Source organism: Pseudophryne corroboree, chromosome 9 (assembly GCF_028390025.1).
Source record: "Pseudophryne corroboree isolate aPseCor3 chromosome 9, aPseCor3.hap2, whole genome shotgun sequence".
In the NCBI taxonomy this organism is placed as follows: domain Eukaryota; kingdom Metazoa; phylum Chordata; class Amphibia; order Anura; family Myobatrachidae; genus Pseudophryne; species Pseudophryne corroboree.
Genome location: NC_086452.1, coordinates 92,763,322 through 92,781,054, shown reverse-complemented (window position 1 = coordinate 92,781,054; position 17,733 = coordinate 92,763,322). Strand labels below are relative to the sequence as shown.

Sequence of the window (17,733 nt, the reverse complement as noted above, 5' to 3'; positions counted from 1 at the left end):
GTACTCACATGCCCCAGTGCCAAATATAGCCCCCCCCCATGTGCCAGGTACACATATACCCCCCCAGTGCCACATATGCCCCCAGTGCCAGATATTCCCCCCCAGTGCCACATATGCCCCCAGTGCCATATATTCCCCCCCAGTGCCATATATTCCCCCCCAGTGCCATATATTCCCCCCCAGTGACAGATATGCCCCCCCCCCAGTGCCATATATGCCCCCAGTGCCAGATATCCCCCCCCCCCGTGCCATATATGCCCCCGGTGCCAGATATTCCCCCCCTCCAGTGCCATATATGCCCCTAGTGCCAGATATTCCCCCCCAGTGCCATATATGCCCCCAGTACCAGATAATGCCCCAGTGCCAGATATTCCCCCCCAGTGCCATATATGCCCCCAGTGCCAGATAATGCCCCAGTGCCAGATATCCCCCCCCTGCCAGTTATTCCCCCCCCAGTGTCATATATGCCCCCAGTGCCAGATAATGCCCCAGTGCCAGGTATCCCCCCCCCTGCCAGTTATTCCCCCCCTGTGTCATATATGCCCCCAGTGCCAGATAGTGCCCCAGTGCCAGATATCCCCCCCCTGCCAGATATTCCCCCTCAGTGCCATATATGCCCCCAGTGCTAGATAATGCCCCAGTGCCAGATATCCCCCCCCTCCCAGTTATTCCCCCCCAGTGCCAGATAATGCCCCAGTGCCAGATATCCCCCCCCTGCCAGTTATTCCCCCCAGTGCCAGACATCCACCCCCCCCCGCCAGATATTCCCCCCCAGTGCCAGATAATGCCCCAGTGCCAGATATCCCCCCCCCCCCAGTGCCATATATGCCCCCAGTGCCAGACAATGCCCCAGTGCCAGATATCCCTCCCCTGCCAGTTATTCCCCCCCAGTGCCAGATATCATCCCCCCCCGCCGCCGCCGCCGCCGCCGCTTTTTGGAGGGACACGGAGGGTACAGCCTCTCCTGTGTCCCTCCTGCTGCATCATCTCCGGCGGCCGCGTGTCTAATAGGGGGAAGTGCCGGTTCGTGAGCCAATTAGAGCTCACGGACGGCACTTCTCCCTATCAGACCCGCGGCCGCCGGAGATGATGCAGCAGGAGGGACACAGGAGAGACTGTGCCCTCCGTGTCCCTCCAACAAGCGGCGGAGGGAAGGAGAAAGCAGACTGACATGTGGACGCTCGTCCGCATGTCAGTCTGCTGTAAATCAGTGGCGCCCCCGCAGCCCTCGCCCCCAAGCCACCGCGAGGGCTGCGGGGGCAGTAGTTACGCCACTGGACGTGGGGAATATCATCTTCTGACCAAAATAAGTAAAGATAAATGATATACATTATTAATTTGTAAAAGTGTCCTTCACTTCTTTTCTCCTCATGGGAATATAATGGACAGACATGGGGAGGACAAGGAGAACAGAGAGAGGGCATGGGAGAAAAGAGGCAGAATCTTACTATACCACAGTCTATGGAACATGTTCTATAATCGTTTTACAGTGAGTTAGTAACACATAACACCAATAAAATTATAATTTTTACACCAAAATAACAGGTAGTAAATTGTCCTACATGCCAACATTAATAGTAATTCCTGCATCTAAAATAATAAAACAATGAATAATTGCAGAAGAGCTACAGGTGTATTAGTTGTAGCAGCTGTTATTAATAGCATTGATCCTCAGACCATGGAGCACATGACACAAGGCCATTCTCACCTCCCTGCAGGAAGCATGTGTACCTGATACAGAAATACCACTGTCTCTCTGTACCTGTCCTGTCTCACATGGTCCAGGCTCTCAGTGTGGCTGTTACCATTCACCCCCACAGCCACAATGAGGCTTCTTGTAAGTAATGTCAGCCAAGCAGCCAGTATCCGCTACACCGGGCCTAGCCAACCTGTGGCTCTCTAGCTGCTGTGAAACCACAAATCCCAGCATGCCTGATGACAGTTTTGTTATTAGAGGATATTAAAACTGTGGCAGGGCATGCTGGGATTTGTAGTTACACAACAGCTGGAGAGCCACAGGTTGGCCAGGCCTGATTTACACTGTGATCTGCCACCAGACCATCGGTGACTACAGGGGAGCATGGTCTCACAAGAGTTTTATTGCCTGGGGGGGGCAGGTTAGTAATACATAGGGGAACATGTAACTGTAGAGGTGGGAGGGATGGAGAAGAAATACTGTACATTATATTACTACAGGGGAGAGGGGAAATCTGTCACTACAGAAATTAGTGGGGAAAGTTTTACAGCCGTGATTGTGTTATAATAATATATCCATTATGATAAAATAAACTGTAGATTGCTGGCTCTTATCAGTATTTCCATGTGAGAATTCTCATTATCTGCTCTGCCCTCCTATGTACTAGCAGTGGTGCCAAGAGAGGGGGGAGAGGGTACAGATTACCCAGGCTCAGGTCTGATGGAGGGGCCTAGAGGGGGCCCCAGACTTTCTCCCCCTTAAGCTGCAGCTCTTCTCCTCAGTCCAGCACACGCTGCTTTGTGCTGGGCTGTAGTGTGGCCATGGTTGCACTTAAAATATTTTTCAAAGGTACAGGACCACGCCTCTTGTGATTAGGCCACGCCCCCTGAAAAGTACCTGGACCCAGCCAGGCTCTCTACTGCCCTGTGTACTAGTCCAGTGGATGCCACCAATAAGATAGCCCCACTTATTAAATCACCACTGATTTAGGTCTGTGGCATATTTACACCAAGTATCCAGCCCATTTCCAGCAGTGGAGCAGTAGACGTGGCAGGAGACATATGGACAGGAATGTAAAACAGAAGGCAGCACTGGGAGAGAAGCTACGGACATATACTCAGATACAACATTCAGTTCCGTCTTCAATAATTACTTATCATCAAGTGCTTGATATTCCCTTTATCACCAAGTGTTCAATAATCCCTTTATCACTAAGGGGCCCATTTACCATTGATCGCATATACCAGAGGTTCTCAAACTCGGTCCTCAGGACCCCAAACAGTGCATGTTTTGCAGGTAACCCAGCAGGAGCACAGGTGTATTAATTACTCATGGACACATTTTAAAAGGAACACAGGTGGAGCTAATTATTTAACTTGCGATTCTGTGAGGAGACCTGCAAAACATGCACTGTGTGGGGTCCTGAGGACCGAGTTTGAGAACCTGTGGCATATACAATGCAATCCGGGGCATTAATATTGCCCCAGATTGCATTGCATAAGGCGATCATATTGTGTGGCTGTATCACACAGCACAGACAGGGACAGGAGCTGCCAGGACCACTGCACATGAGCAGTCATCATGACCATCGTGCACAGCAGCCATTTCTGCCAGAGGTTCCTCTGGAACTTCTAAAGTGTAGCTCATCGGTCACCATAATCAGAAGATTACGGTAGCACCGGAAGCCAATATCCCGATATTGATACATCGGGCAGTATTGCATCCCCCAAAGAAACCTATGATGGATGTGGCTGCTGGTGGAAATAGAGTGATCGCAGCAGGTATGAGATACCTCCTTCTTACATTGGGGGATACATAATATTTGCAGCTAGTATTGTGTGATAAATGGACCCCTAAGTGCTATGGATACAGTATACATGCAGTTCTGGAGAAGTATTAACATTTATATAATGCCAGTATATTGTGCTTTCCATTTAGATGAGAGTTACTTTATAGGAAATAAAAGTCACAGCAGAAGATAACAAACATATAGGATGTATGTCTGGATATTTAGCAATAAAGAGGCATTTACAGCCGTACCTTGGTCTGGTGGGCGAAGTGGCCGTGAATGAGGAAGGTGCTTTCTGATGCAAGTTCTAGCACTTTCCTTTCCACAAAGGCAACTTTTTCGCCCACATGTAGCAGATGTCGTTTGCTCATGATCTTCACAGCTAACAACTCGTTGGTATGTGAGTCGGCTGCCAGCAGGACCTAGAAGAAATATTACAGTGTCAGCCTCATAACAACACAGAGATATAAAGGCAAATGCATTGCTGTCCAACAAGGATTATTTCTTTATTAACATTTTTATGACCACAAAAGAAAAAGAAACAGAAATGCAGATCCATATCCATGGTCCCAAGCATTGCTAATCAGAATAATTATAACGACCTCTGCAATCTAACAGAACAAAATCAAGGTGCCTGGCATACTTTTTGGCCAAAAAATACCGGCCCACAAACCAGCGTCCAGGTGACCTTGTCTCTGGTGGGTTCCTAACACTAAGATTCAAGTCTGGAGCGTGGCTATAGTGTTAGGAAGTGGTAATAAGAAAAACATGAGCTATTTGATAAGCAGTATTACTGTACATAAGTTAAAGTGTTAAGACCAGTACTCACTGGCAGATGTGGGGAGAGATGTGTGCTGAGCGTACCGCTAAGCACACATCTCTTCCCCCTTCCCCCGCTCAGCACAGTGCGATGTGTGCTGAGCATCCGGGGAGAGCGGGGTGGGGGGGCGCTCATTTCACCCAGCGGGTGAAGTGAGAGACCCTCTAGAATGGCCTGAATGCAGGCCAATCTAGCACCAGCGATAGCGATGCGCGGGACTGCGCATCGCTATCGCTGTAAGGGGAACACATGGAGAGATCACTGCTTAAAATCTAAGCAATCTATTCAGATTGCTTAGATTTTAAGCAGCGATCGCTCCGTGAGTACCCCCCTTTACATTGGTAAAAAAAATATTAAAGTGCTAAATTGAGTGTTACAATGCGATTCCCCAAGCAGCCAGGTCACACCAATTCAGGGGGCACCGTTCCCCTAACCCACATCCAAAACTGACAAACTGTATAAATGTAATCAGGCCTTACTATAATAGTGCCTTTCCCAATCTGTAGTCTGTGTGTGCTAAAGATACATGCTAATTAGAAACACCTTTGGGTAGGTGGAGAGGTGCTAATTCTAGCTAAAGGAGTATCCACCTTCAAATATACATAAAATGGAGTCTAATGGGGAGGGGGGGCTGCACTACCTAACTACAAATGTCTGTTCTTTCTTTTTACCATTAAATAAAGTTGCACCACAGCCTTGTTCATCTCTAATAACATCCATATTGAGACATATAGTAAATCCCCTGTGACAACTGAAACCTCATTGCTTACCTTCCCAAAGGCACCTTGGCCTAACTGATGGTAAAACTCCAGTCTCTGGATGGTGCTAGAGACTGCATCTCTGAGGCAGGGGGTTGAAGCACTGCTGGTTTCTAATGGAGTGAAAAGTGATATGAGAACATTACAACAACAACCCCCATATATTATACTGTAGAACATTAATTAAGCTCACATCTTTATTATAGAAGAAAACCATGGTTATTTCCATTCAATTATCCTAATTCCTGCTGAGTGCAAAGTGCAGTCATACATAGTAATTATTTAATACTAATCACATACGTCCTGACTGTCCTGGTTACAGCAGGACAGTCCCGCTATTCAGACACTGTCCTGCTGTCCCACCCACCGGCAGCAGTGTCCTGTGAGCCAGAGGGGTTGGCAGTTGGGGAAGGCTTTGATCACCCATTTCTCTGCTCTACAAAGCAGCAAGTGATCTTTGAATAGGTGCCGTGCATACGTACACAGCATGCAGTCAGCACTGGGAGGGGAGCGGGGCCTGCCCAGCCGCTCGGAGAGCACTGGGTATGCCCCTAAAATGATGGAAAATGGGTTCATTCATGATGCGCGGCCATGCCCACTCGGCTGAGGCCACATTCACACCCCTTTTTTGGGTTGCTCGTGGCACAGCCGCACACAAGTGTGTACACAAGTGTGATTTTGGAATCCATTGGGGCATATGTGATTTGGGGGCATACTGGGGCACATTACAGTATGTAATTTGGGGGCAAACTGAGGCACATTATATGATATGGGGCACATTGGGGCATATTATGTGATTTCAGGGCACACTGGGGCACATAATGTGATATGGGGCATATTGTGGTATAAATGGGCACACAATGAGGTATTATATGTGATTTGGTGACATTGGTGTATTTGATGTGATTTGGGGCACAGTGTGGAGTATAATGCAAATTAATTGCACATTGTGCAATATGTTAATTGGGGTCAGCGTGCATAGTATATGCATTGAGAGCACTGTTTTGCATAGTGGTGGTGGTGGTTGGGAGGGCCCAAAGCATATTTTTACACCTGGGCCCACCACTTGCTAGTTCCGCCTCTGGGGAGAAGTCGTTATCAAACTCCACAAAATGTATCTTGGCCTCTTGGGTAATGCCATCTTCATATAGGGAGCGTGCAACAAATAATTACTGGCTTAGTGCGTTACATGCTCAGAGGATTTATTATATGGTTGAGTGGAGACTTCATCTTGGGGACACTTTGGTCCCTCCCTTATTGGATGAGTATATGAGAAGGATGCTAGAAGCTGTTTATTCAACATATCCTTAACGCTTTTTCAGTTTAGGGGCTGGAGGGGAGGAGCTTATTTACAGCTAGAAAAAGTTATCTCATTAAGTGCTGACACTTCTATCCCTCATGATAAGAAGTGTCCCCCTGAAGGAAAGAGATAATCATGCTTCCATCCTCCTGACCGCAGGCCAATATTGCTGTGTGACCCCATCATACAGCCCACCAAGAACCTTTGCAATCTCATGGACCATTACACAATATATAACACCTATCCTTGTGTATCAATGCCCATTTCCCTATGGATTATACGCTTGTGAGCAGGGCCTTCCACCCCTGTGTCTGTCTGTTATTACCCAGTTTTGTTTTATCACTGTTTGTTTCCAATTATAAGGTGCAATAGAATTTGCTGCGCTATATAAGAAACTGATCATCAATAAATATGTCTAATTAAAGGTTAAAAACATTAACGATTAAAGTGGCGATTCTGTATCCTGTATTGTATAATGCAATATTATGCTGACAAATATGAATGTAAGTTAGTGTGTGGGTTTCTCTCACAGACACAGTATCATCGCTGCGCCTCACACAGATACAGTAACTATAATGACTACTATATAACTGACACTAAACTTAATATTAAATGTGATTCACAGAAATCATCTATAAAAGTTTTGATTAATTGATAGAATAATTGGTCTATTAAATCAATACAAATAAACATAAGTTGAAAATAGCAGAAATACCTCCTTTACTTTCAATAAGAAATGAAACACATCTAGCTGTAAATGTAATACCCTGCAAGTTGCCGGCAGCTGCAAGATTTCAGCCATTTAGCTTCTAGATATAAGACTTATACTGGCAAACTTGGTTTTGCTTTTTGTATTATTGCTGCTTTACATCGAAAGGTTATGTCGCCAAAATCTCCCGGCTGCCTGCAACCCACAGACTTTACATTTAGCCCATAATCTTTACTAGTGATGAGCGCCTGAAATTTTTCGGGTTTTGTGTTTTGGTTTTGGGTTCGGTTCCGCGGCCGTGTTTTGGGTTCGACCGTGTTTTGGCAAAACCTCACCGAATTTTTTTTGTCGGATTCGGGTGTGTTTTGGATTCGGGTGTTTTTTTTCAAAAAACCCTAAAAAACAGCTTAAATCATAGAATTTGGGGGTCATTTTGATCCCATATTATTATTAACCTCAAAAACCATAATTTCCACTCATTTTCAGTCTATTCTGAATACCTTACACCTCACAATATTATTTTTAGTCCTAAAATTTGCACCGAGGTCGCTGGATGACTAAGCTAAGCGACCCTAGTGGCCGACACAAACACCTGGCCCATCTAGGAGTGGCACTGCAGTGTCACGCAGGATGTCCCTTCCAAAAAACCCTCCCCAAACAGCACATGATGCAAAGAAAAAAAGAGGCGCAATGAGGTAGCTGTGTGAGTAAGATTAGCGACCCTAGTGGCCGACACAAACACCGGGCCCATTTAGGAGTGGCACTGCAGTGTCACGCAGGATGTCCCTTCCAAAAAACCCTCCCCAAACAGCACATGACGCAAAGAAAAAAAGAGGCGCAATGAGGTAGCTGTGTGAGTAAGATTAGCGACCCTAGTGGCCGACACAAACACCGGGCCCATCTAGGAGTGGCACTGCAGTGTCACGCAGGATGTCCCTTCCAAAAAACACTCCCCAAACAGCACATGACGCAAAGAAAAAAAGAGGCGCAATGAGGTAGCTGACTGTGTGAGTAAGATAAGCGACCCTAGTGGCCGACACAAACACCGGGCCCATTTAGGAGTGGCACTGCAGTGTCACGCAGGATGTCCCTTCCAAAAAACCCTCCCCAAACAGCACATGACGCAAAGAAAAAAAGAGGCGCAATGAGGTAGCTGTGTGAGTAAGATTAGCGACCGTAGTGGCCGACACAAACACCGGGCCCATTTAGGAGTGGCACTGCAGTGTCACGCAGGATGTCCCTTCCAAAAAACCCTCCCCAAACAGCACATGACGCAAAGAAAAAAAGAGGCGCAATGAGGTAGCTGTGTGAGTAAGATTAGCGACCCTAGTGGCCGACACAAACACCGGGCCCATCTAGGAGTGGCACTGCAGTGTCACGCAGGATGGCCCTTCCAAAAAACACTCCCCAAACAGCACATGATGCAAAGAAAAAAAGAGGCGCAATGAGGTAGCTGACTGTGTGAGTAAGATAAGCGACCCTAGTGGCCGACACAAACACCGGGCCCATTTAGGAGTGGCACTGCAGTGTCACGCAGGATGTCCCTTCCAAAAAACCCTCCCCAAACAGCACATGACGCAAAGAAAAAAAGAGGCGCAATGAGGTAGCTGTGTGAGTAAGATTAGCGACCGTAGTGGCCGACACAAACACCGGGCCCATTTAGGAGTGGCACTGCAGTGTCACGCAGGATGTCCCTTCCAAAAAACCCTCCCCAAACAGCACATGACGCAAAGAAAAAAAGAGGCGCAATGAGGTAGCTGTGTGAGTAAGATTAGCGACCCTAGTGGCCGACACAAACACCGGGCCCATCTAGGAGTGGCACTGCAGTGTCACGCAGGATGGCCCTTCCAAAAAACCCTCCCCAAACAGCACATGACGCAAAGAAAAAAAGAGGCGCAATGAGGTAGCTGACTGTGTGAGTAAGATAAGCGACCCTAGTGGCCGACACAAACACCGGGCCCATTTAGGAGTGGCACTGCAGTGTCACGCAGGATGTCCCTTCCAAAAAACCCTCCCCAAACAGCACATGACGCAAAGAAAAAAAGAGGCGCAATGAGGTAGCTGACTGTGTGAGTAAGATAAGCGACCCTAGTGGCCGACACAAACACCGGGCCCATTTAGGAGTGGCACTGCAGTGTCACGCAGGATGTCCCTTCCAAAAAACCCTCCCCAAACAGCACATGACGCAAAGAAAAAAAGAGGCGCAATGAGGTAGCTGTGTGAGTAAGATTAGCGACCGTAGTGGCCGACACAAACACCGGGCCCATTTAGGAGTGGCACTGCAGTGTCACGCAGGATGTCCCTTCCAAAAAACCCTCCCCAAACAGCACATGACGCAAAGAAAAAAAGAGGCGCAATGAGGAAGCTGTGTGAGTAAGATTAGCGACCCTAGTGGCCGACACAAACACCGGGCCCATCTAGGAGTGGCACTGCAGTGTCACGCAGGATGGCCCTTCCAAAAAACCCTCCCCAAACAGCACATGACGCAAAGAAAAAAAGAGGCGCAATGAGGTAGCTGACTGTGTGAGTAAGATAAGCGACCCTAGTGGCCGACACAAACACCGGGCCCATTTAGGAGTGGCACTGCAGTGTCACGCAGGATGTCCCTTCCAAAAACCCCCCCCCAAACAGCACATGACGCAAAGAAAAAAAGAGGCGCAATGAGGTAGCTGACTGTGTGAGTAAGATAAGCGACCCTAGTGGCCGACACAAACACCGGGCCCATTTAGGAGTGGCACTGCAGTGTCACGCAGGATGTCCCTTCCAAAAAACCCTCCCCAAACAGCACATGACGCAAAGAAAAAGAAAAGAAAAAAGAGGTGCAAGATGGAATTGTCCTTGGGCCCTCCCACCCACCCTTATGTTGTATAAACAAAACAGGACATGCACACTTTAACCAACCCATCATTTCAGTGACAGGGTCTGCCACACGACTGTGACTGATATGACGGGTTGGTTTGGACCCCCCCCAAAAAAGAAGCAATTAATCTCTCCTTGCACAAACTGGCTCTACAGAGGCAAGATGTCCACCTCATCATCATCCTCCGATATATCACCGTGTACATCCCCCTCCTCACAGATTATCAATTCGTCCCCACTGGAATCCACCATCTCAGCTCCCTGTGTACTTTGTGGAGGCAATTGCTGCTGGTCAATGTCTCCGCGGAGGAATTGATTATAATTCATTTTAATGAACATCATCTTCTCCACATTTTCTGGATGTAACCTCGTACGCCGATTGCTGACAAGGTGAGCGGCGGCACTAAACACTCTTTCGGAGTACACACTTGTGGGAGGGCAACTTAGGTAGAATAAAGCCAGTTTGTGCAATGGCCTCCAAATTGCCTCTTTTTCCTGCCAGTATAAGTATGGACTGTGTGACGTGCCTACTTGGATGCGGTCACTCATATAATCCTCCACCATTCTTTCAATGGTGAGAGAATCATATGCAGTGACAGTAGACGACATGTCCGTAATCGTTGTCAGGTCCTTCAGTCCGGACCAGATGTCAGCATCAGCAGTCGCTCCAGACTGCCCTGCATCACCGCCAGCGGGTGGGCTCGGAATTCTGAGCCTTTTCCTCGCACCCCCAGTTGCGGGAGAATGTGAAGGAGGAGATGTTGACAGGTCGCGTTCCGCTTGACTTGACAATTTTCTCACCAGCAGGTCTTTCAACCCCAGCAGACTTGTGTCTGCCGGAAAGAGAGATCCAAGGTAGGCTTTAAATCTAGGATCGAGCATGGTGGCCAAAATGTAGTGCTCTGATTTCAACAGATTGACCACCCGTGAATCCTTGTTAAGCGAATTAATGGCTCCATCCACAAGTCCCACATGCCTAGCGGAATCGCTCCGTGTTAGCTCCTCCTTCAATGTCTCCAGCTTCTTCTGCAAAAGCCTGATGAGGGGAATGACCTGACTCAGGGTGGCAGTGTCTGAACTGACTTCACGTGTGGCAAGTTCAAAGGGCAGCAGAACCTTGCACAACGTTGAAATCATTCTCCACTGCGCTTGAGACAGGTGCATTCCACCTCCTATATCGTGCTCAATTGTATAGGCTTGAATGGCCTTTTGCTGCTCCTCCAACCTCTGAAGCATATAGAGGGTTGAATTCCACCTCGTTACCACTTCTTGCTTCAGATGATGGCAGGGCAGGTTCAGTAGTTTTTGGTGGTGCTCCAGTCTTCTGTACGTGGTGCCTGTACGCCAAAAGTGTCCCGCAATTCTTCTGGCCACCGACAGCATCTCTTGCACGCCCCTGTCGTTTTTTAAATAATTCTGCACCACCAAATTCAAGGTATGTGCAAAACATGGGACGTGCTGGAATTTGCCCATATTTAATGCACACACAATATTGCTGGCGTTGTCCGATGCCACAAATCCACAGGAGAGTCCAATTGGGGTAAGCCATTCCGCGATGATCTTCCTCAGTTGCCGTAAGAGGTTTTCAGCTGTGTGCGTATTCTGGAAGGCGGTGATACAAAGCGTAGCCTGCCTAGGAAAGAGTTGGCGTTTGCGAGATGCTGCTACTGGTGCCGCCGCTGCTGTTCTTGCGGCGGGAGTCCATACATCTACCCAGTGGGCTGTCACAGTCATATAGTCCTGACCCTGCCCTGCTCCACTTGTCCACATGTCCGTGGTTAAGTGGACATTGGGTACAGCTGCATTTTTTAGGACACTGGTGACTCTTTTTCTGAGGTCTGTGTAAATTTTCGGTATCGCCTGCCTAGAGAAATGGAACCTAGATGGTATTTGGTACCGGGGACACAGTACCTCCAACAAGTCTCTAGTTGGCTCTGCAGTAATGATGGATACCGGAACCACGTTTCTCACCACCCAGGATGCCAAGGCCTCAGTTATCCGCTTTGCAGTAGGATGACTGCTGTGATATTTCATCTTCCTCGCAAAGGACTGTTGGACAGTCAATTGCTTGGTGGAAGTAGTAAAAGTGGTCTTACGACTTCCCCTCTGGGATGACCATCGACTCCCAGCAGCAACAACAGCAGCGCCAGCAGCAGTAGGCGTTACACGCAAGGATGCATCGGAGGAATCCCAGGCAGGAGAGGACTCGTCAGAATTGCCAGTGACATGGCCTGCAGGACTATTGGCATTCCTGGGGAAGGAGGAAATTGACACTGAGGGAGTTGGTGGGGTGGTTTGCGTGAGCTTGGTTACAAGAGGAAGGGATTTACTGGTCAGTGGACTGCTTCCGCTGATACCCAAAGTTTTTTATCTTGTCACTGACTTATTATGAATGCGCTGCAGGTGACGTATAAGGGAGGATGTTCCGAGGTGGTTAACGTCCTTACCCCTACTTATTACAGCTTGACAAAGGGAACACACGGCTTGACACCTGTTGTCCGCATTTCTGTTGAAATACCTCCACACCGAAGAGCTGATTTTTTTGGTATTTTCACCAGGCATGTCATCGGCCATATTCCTCCCACGGACAACAGGTGTCTCCCCGGGTGCCTGACTTAAACAAACCACCTCACCATCAGAATCCTCCTGGTCAATTTCCTCCCCAGCGCCAGCAACACCCATATCCTCCTCATCCTGGTGTACTTCAACACTGACATCTTCAATCTGACTATCAGGAACAGGACTGCGGGTGCTCCTTCCAGCACTTGCAGGGGGCGTGCAAATGGTGGAAGGCGCATGCTCTTCACGTCCAGTGTTGGGAAGGTCAGGCATCGCAACCGACACAATTGGACTCTCCTTGTGGATTTGGGATTTCGAAGAACGCACAGTTCTTTGCGGTGCTACTGCTTTTGCCAGCTTGAGTCTTTTCATTTTTCTAGCGAGAGGCTGAGTGCCTCCATCCTCATGTGAAGCTGAACCACTAGCCATGAACATAGGCCAGGGCCTCAGCCGTTCCTTGCCACTCCGTGTGGTAAATGGCATATTGGCAAGTTTACGCTTCTCCTCCGACAATTTTATTTTAGGTTTTGGAGTCCTTTTTTTACTGATATTTGGTGTTTTGGATTTGACATGCTCTGTACTATGACATTGGGCATCGGCCTTGGCAGACGACGTTGCTGGCATTTCATCGTCTCGGCCATGACTAGTGGCAGCAGCTTCAGCAGGAGGTGGAAGTGGATCTTGATCTTTCCCTAATTTTGGAACCTCAACATTTTTGTTCTCCATATTTTAATAGGCACAACTAAAAGGCACCTCAGGTAAACAATGGAGATGGATGGATACTAGTATACAATTATGGACGGACTGCCGAGTGCCGACACAGAGGTAGCTACAGCCGTGAACTACCGTACTGTACTGTGTCTGCTGCTAATATAGACTGGTTGATAAAGAGATGTAGTAGTATGTATAAGTATAAAGAAGAAAGAAAAAAAAACCACGGGTAGGTGGTATACAATTATGGACGGACTGCAGAGTGCCGACACAGAGGTAGCTACAGCCGTGGACTACCGTACTGTACTGTGTCTGCTGCTAATATAGACTGGTTGATAAAGAGATGTAGTAGTATGTATAAGTATAAAGAAGAAAGAAAGAAAAACCACGGGTAGGTGGTATACAATTATGGACGGACTGCCGAGTGCCGACACAGAGGTAGCTACAGCCGTGGACTACCGTACTGTACTGTGTCTGCTGCTAATATAGACTGGTTGATAAAGAGATGTAGTAGTATGTATAAGTATAAAGAAGAAAGAAAAAAAAACCACGGGTAGGTGGTATACAATTATGGACGGACTGCAGAGTGCCGACACAGAGGTAGCTACAGCCGTGGACTACCGTACTGTACTGTGTCTGCTGCTAATATAGACTGGTTGATAAAGAAATGTAGTAGTATGTATAAGTATAAAGAAGAAAGAAAAAAAAAACCACGGGTAGGTGGTATACAATTATGGACGGACTGCCGAGTGCCGACACAGAGGTAGCTACAGCCGTGGACTACCGTACTGTACTGTGTCTGCTGCTAATATAGACTGGTTGATAAAGAGATGTAGTAGTATGTATAAGTATAAAGAAGAAAGAAAAAAAAACCACGGGTAGGTGGTATACAATTATGGACGGACTGCCGAGTGCCGACACAGAGGTAGCTACAGCCGTGGACTACCGTACTGTACTGTGTCTGCTGCTAATATAGACTGGTTGATAAAGAGATGTAGTAGTATGTATAAGTATAAAGAAGAAAGAAAAAAAAACCACGGGTAGGTGGTATACAATTATGGACGGACTGCCGAGTGCCGACACAGAGGTAGCTACAGCCGTGGACTACCGTACTGTACTGTGTCTGCTGCTAATATAGACTGGATGATAAAGAGATGTAGTAGTATGTATAAGTATAAAGAAGAAAGAAAAAAAAAACACGGGTAGGTGGTATACAATTATGGACGGACTGCCGAGTGCCGACACAGAGGTAGCTACAGCCGTGGACTACCGTACTGTACTGTGTCTGCTGCTAATATAGACTGGTTGATAAAGAGATGTAGTAGTATGTATAAGTATAAAGAAGAAAGAAAAAAAAACCACGGGTAGGTGGTATACAATTATGGACGGACTGCCGAGTGCCGACACAGAGGTAGCTACAGCCGTGGACTACCGTACTGTACTGTGTCTGCTGCTAATATAGACTGGTTGATAAAGAGATGTAGTAGTATGTATAAGTATAAAGAAGAAAGAAAAAAAAACCACGGGTAGGTGGTATACAATTATGGACGGACTGCCGAGTGCCGACACAGAGGTAGCTACAGCCGTGAACTACCGTACTGTACTGTGTCTGCTGCTAATATAGACTGGTTGATAAAGAGATGTAGTAGTATGTATGTATAAAGAAGAAAGAAAAAAAAACCTCGGGTAGGTGGTATACAATTATGGACGGACTGCCGAGTGCCGACACAGAGGTAGCTACAGCCGTGAACTACCGTACTGTACTGTGTCTGCTGCTAATATAGACTGGTTGATAAAGAGATGTAGTAGTATGTATGTATAAAGAAGAAAGAAAAAAAAACCTCGGGTAGGTGGTATACAATTATGGACGGACTGCCGAGTGCCGACACAGAGGTAGCTACAGCCGTGAACTACCGTACTGTACTGTGTCTGCTGCTAATATAGACTGGTTGATAAAGAGATGTAGTAGTATGTATGTATAAAGAAGAAAGAAAAAAAAACCTCGGGTAGGTGGTATACAATTATGGACGGACTGCCGAGTGCCGACACAGAGGTAGCTACAGCCGTGAACTACCGTACTGTACTGTGTCTGCTGCTAATATAGACTGGTTGATAAAGAGATGTAGTAGTATGTATGTATAAAGAAGAAAGAAAAAAAAACCACGGGTAGGTGGTATACAATTATGGACGGACTGCCGAGTGCCGACACAGAGGTAGCTACAGCCGTGGACTACCGTACTGTACTGTGTCTGCTGCTAATATAGACTGGTTGATTCGAGATGTAGTAGTATGTATGTATAAAGAAGAAAGAAAAAAAAACCACGGGTAGGTGGTATACAATTATGGATGGACTGCCGAGTGCCGACACAGAGGTAGCTACAGCCGTGAACTACCGTACTGTGTCTGCTGCGACTGGATGATAAATAATGATATAAAAAATATATATATATCACTACTGCAGCCGGACAGGTATATATTATATAATGACGGACCTGCTGGACACTGTCTGTCAGCAGAATGAGTTTTTTATAGAATAAAAAAAAAAACACCACACAAGTGAAGTCACACGACGAGTGTTTAACTTTTTCAGGCAATCACAATATAGTATACTACTAACTATACTGGTGGTCAGTGTGGTCAGGTCACTGGTCAGTCACACTGGCAGTGGCACTCCTGCAGCAAAAGTGTGCACTGTTTAATTTTAATATAATATGTACTCCTGGCTCCTGCTATAACCTATAACTGGCACTGCAGTGCTCCCCAGTCTCCCCCACAATTATAAGCTGTGTGAGCTGAGCACAGTCAAATATATATACATAGATGATGCAGCACACTGGGCTGAGCAGTGCACACAGATATGGTATGTGACTGAGTCACTGTGTGTATCGTTTTTTTCAGGCAGAGAACGGATATATTAAATAAAACTGCACTGTCTGGTGGTCACTGTGGTCAGTCACTAGTAAACTCTGCACTCTCTACACTTCTACAGTACTCCTAAGCTCCAGTAAATCAGGTCAATCTCTCTCTCTCTCTCTCTCTTCTAATCTAAATGGAGAGGACGCCAGCCACGTCCTCTCCCTATCAATCTCAATGCACGTGTGAAAATGGCGGCGACGCGCGGCTCCTTATATAGAATCCGAGTCTCGCGAGAATCCGACAGCGTCATGATGACGTTCGGGCGCGCTCGGGTTAACCGAGCAAGGCGGGAGGATCCGAGTCTGCTCGGACCCGTGAAAAAAACCATGAAGTTCGGGCGGGTTCGGATTCAGAGAAACCGAACCCGCTCATCTCTAATCTTTACTACTAATTCACAATAATCAGTATAGCTAATTACTACCCACACTGTAAGTGACTGACGCTTCCTTGTCACTGGCAGCTCCACATTACCCTCTACACATACACTTACATCACCCGCATCCTTACCCTGAGTATCATTACTCCAAACCAGAGCTCTTATTTGTCTCTGATTCCAAAGAGCAGAATATGGCAGAAACTGATTGCACAATAATACATGTGGTGTAAATGGGACTTTACTGACACTTGTGGAGAAGATACAATACATAAAAGTTGGGTTGTTCCATGAGGCACAGTATTTTACCCTGGATATAATTCACACCTTATTATTAATAAATACAAATAATATAATTTATGAGCATTATTTACAAACAAGACAAATGCCAGTAAATTAGATGATGATGCAAGTAGGTTATCATATTGTACATGAATTCATAGAAATGTATTTTCACATATTAGTAGTAGCAATAGAGGCCTTAGCACTTGTCTACTATAGTACATCCTACCAAAATACATTTAGTGTCTGTATAAAAACAGTTTGTATGTATGGGTTTCACTTACTCCCTCCTTCTGCATCTCCCTGAGGGCCTCTACTTTGTGTCCTCTCATCACTGGTCTCATCTGAGCTTGATGACAACTTTCTAGCAACCTTTCTCTTGATGGAGACCTTCTCATCATCAGAGGAGTCAGATAGTATTCTCCTCTTCCAGCCACATCTGGGCTTGATGTTTAAATCTGCCGCCTCAAAGGTGTTGGAATAAATTGTCTTCTTCATCGCTCTCTTTTTAATTGTTGGCTTCGGCATCTCTGACTTTGGTCTCTCTGTCTTCTTCATCTCTGGCTTTGGCATCTCTGGCTTCGGCATCTCTGGCTTCGGCATCTCTGACTTCTTCAACATGGCCGCCGGCTTTATCTCTGGTCCAACTGTCACCAGTGCCTTGACAGTAAACGGCTGGGTTGCCATGACGACAGCAGCCCATATACCTGTACTACATACATGCTGTATGCTGGGGGTGTCTGTGTGCATGTAACATCAATGGGGGGGCATGTGTGAAATTAGCACTAGATTAAATGGGGGTTTCCTAAATTATGGGGTGGAAGTAATTTTATCAATGCATACTGATTAGAATAAAATGTATCTATAATAAGGTACATATTGAATTGGGTTTGTCACTTCATAAGAAAATGTTATTAAAAACATTAATGGATTATTTATTTATTTATTTATTTCTACGTTA

The 17,733-nt window shown here is 46.6% G+C and overlaps 1 protein-coding gene across 1 annotated transcript; it reads right to left on the bottom strand.

Moving 5' to 3' along the window:
* Window positions 1-3,410: 3,410 nt before the first annotated feature.
* On the bottom strand, window positions 3,411-17,434 carry LOC134956727 (protein kinase C-like 1B). Its single transcript, XM_063938708.1, has 3 exons — window positions 17,057-17,434; window positions 5,076-5,176; window positions 3,411-3,907 (listed from the first exon to the last, which is right to left on the bottom strand). Exons 1-3 carry the CDS (start codon window positions 17,391-17,393, stop codon window positions 3,725-3,727), a joined length of 621 nt encoding a protein of 206 aa, XP_063794778.1. The 5' UTR covers window positions 17,394-17,434; the 3' UTR covers window positions 3,411-3,724.
* Between the last annotated feature and the right edge of the window lie 299 nt (window positions 17,435-17,733).

Coding starts and splice junctions, on each gene's coding strand:
- LOC134956727 (XM_063938708.1), bottom strand. CDS start 17,393: ATGTTGAAGAAGTCAGAGATGCCGAAGCCAGAGATGCCGAAGCCAGAG. Junction 5,177..17,056: donor GGGAGATGCAGAAGGAGGGA/GTAAGTGAAACC, acceptor TCACTCCATTAG/AAACCAGCAGTGCTTCAACC. Junction 3,908..5,075: donor GCCAAGGTGCCTTTGGGAAG/GTAAGCAATGAG, acceptor TATTTCTTCTAG/GTCCTGCTGGCAGCCGACTC.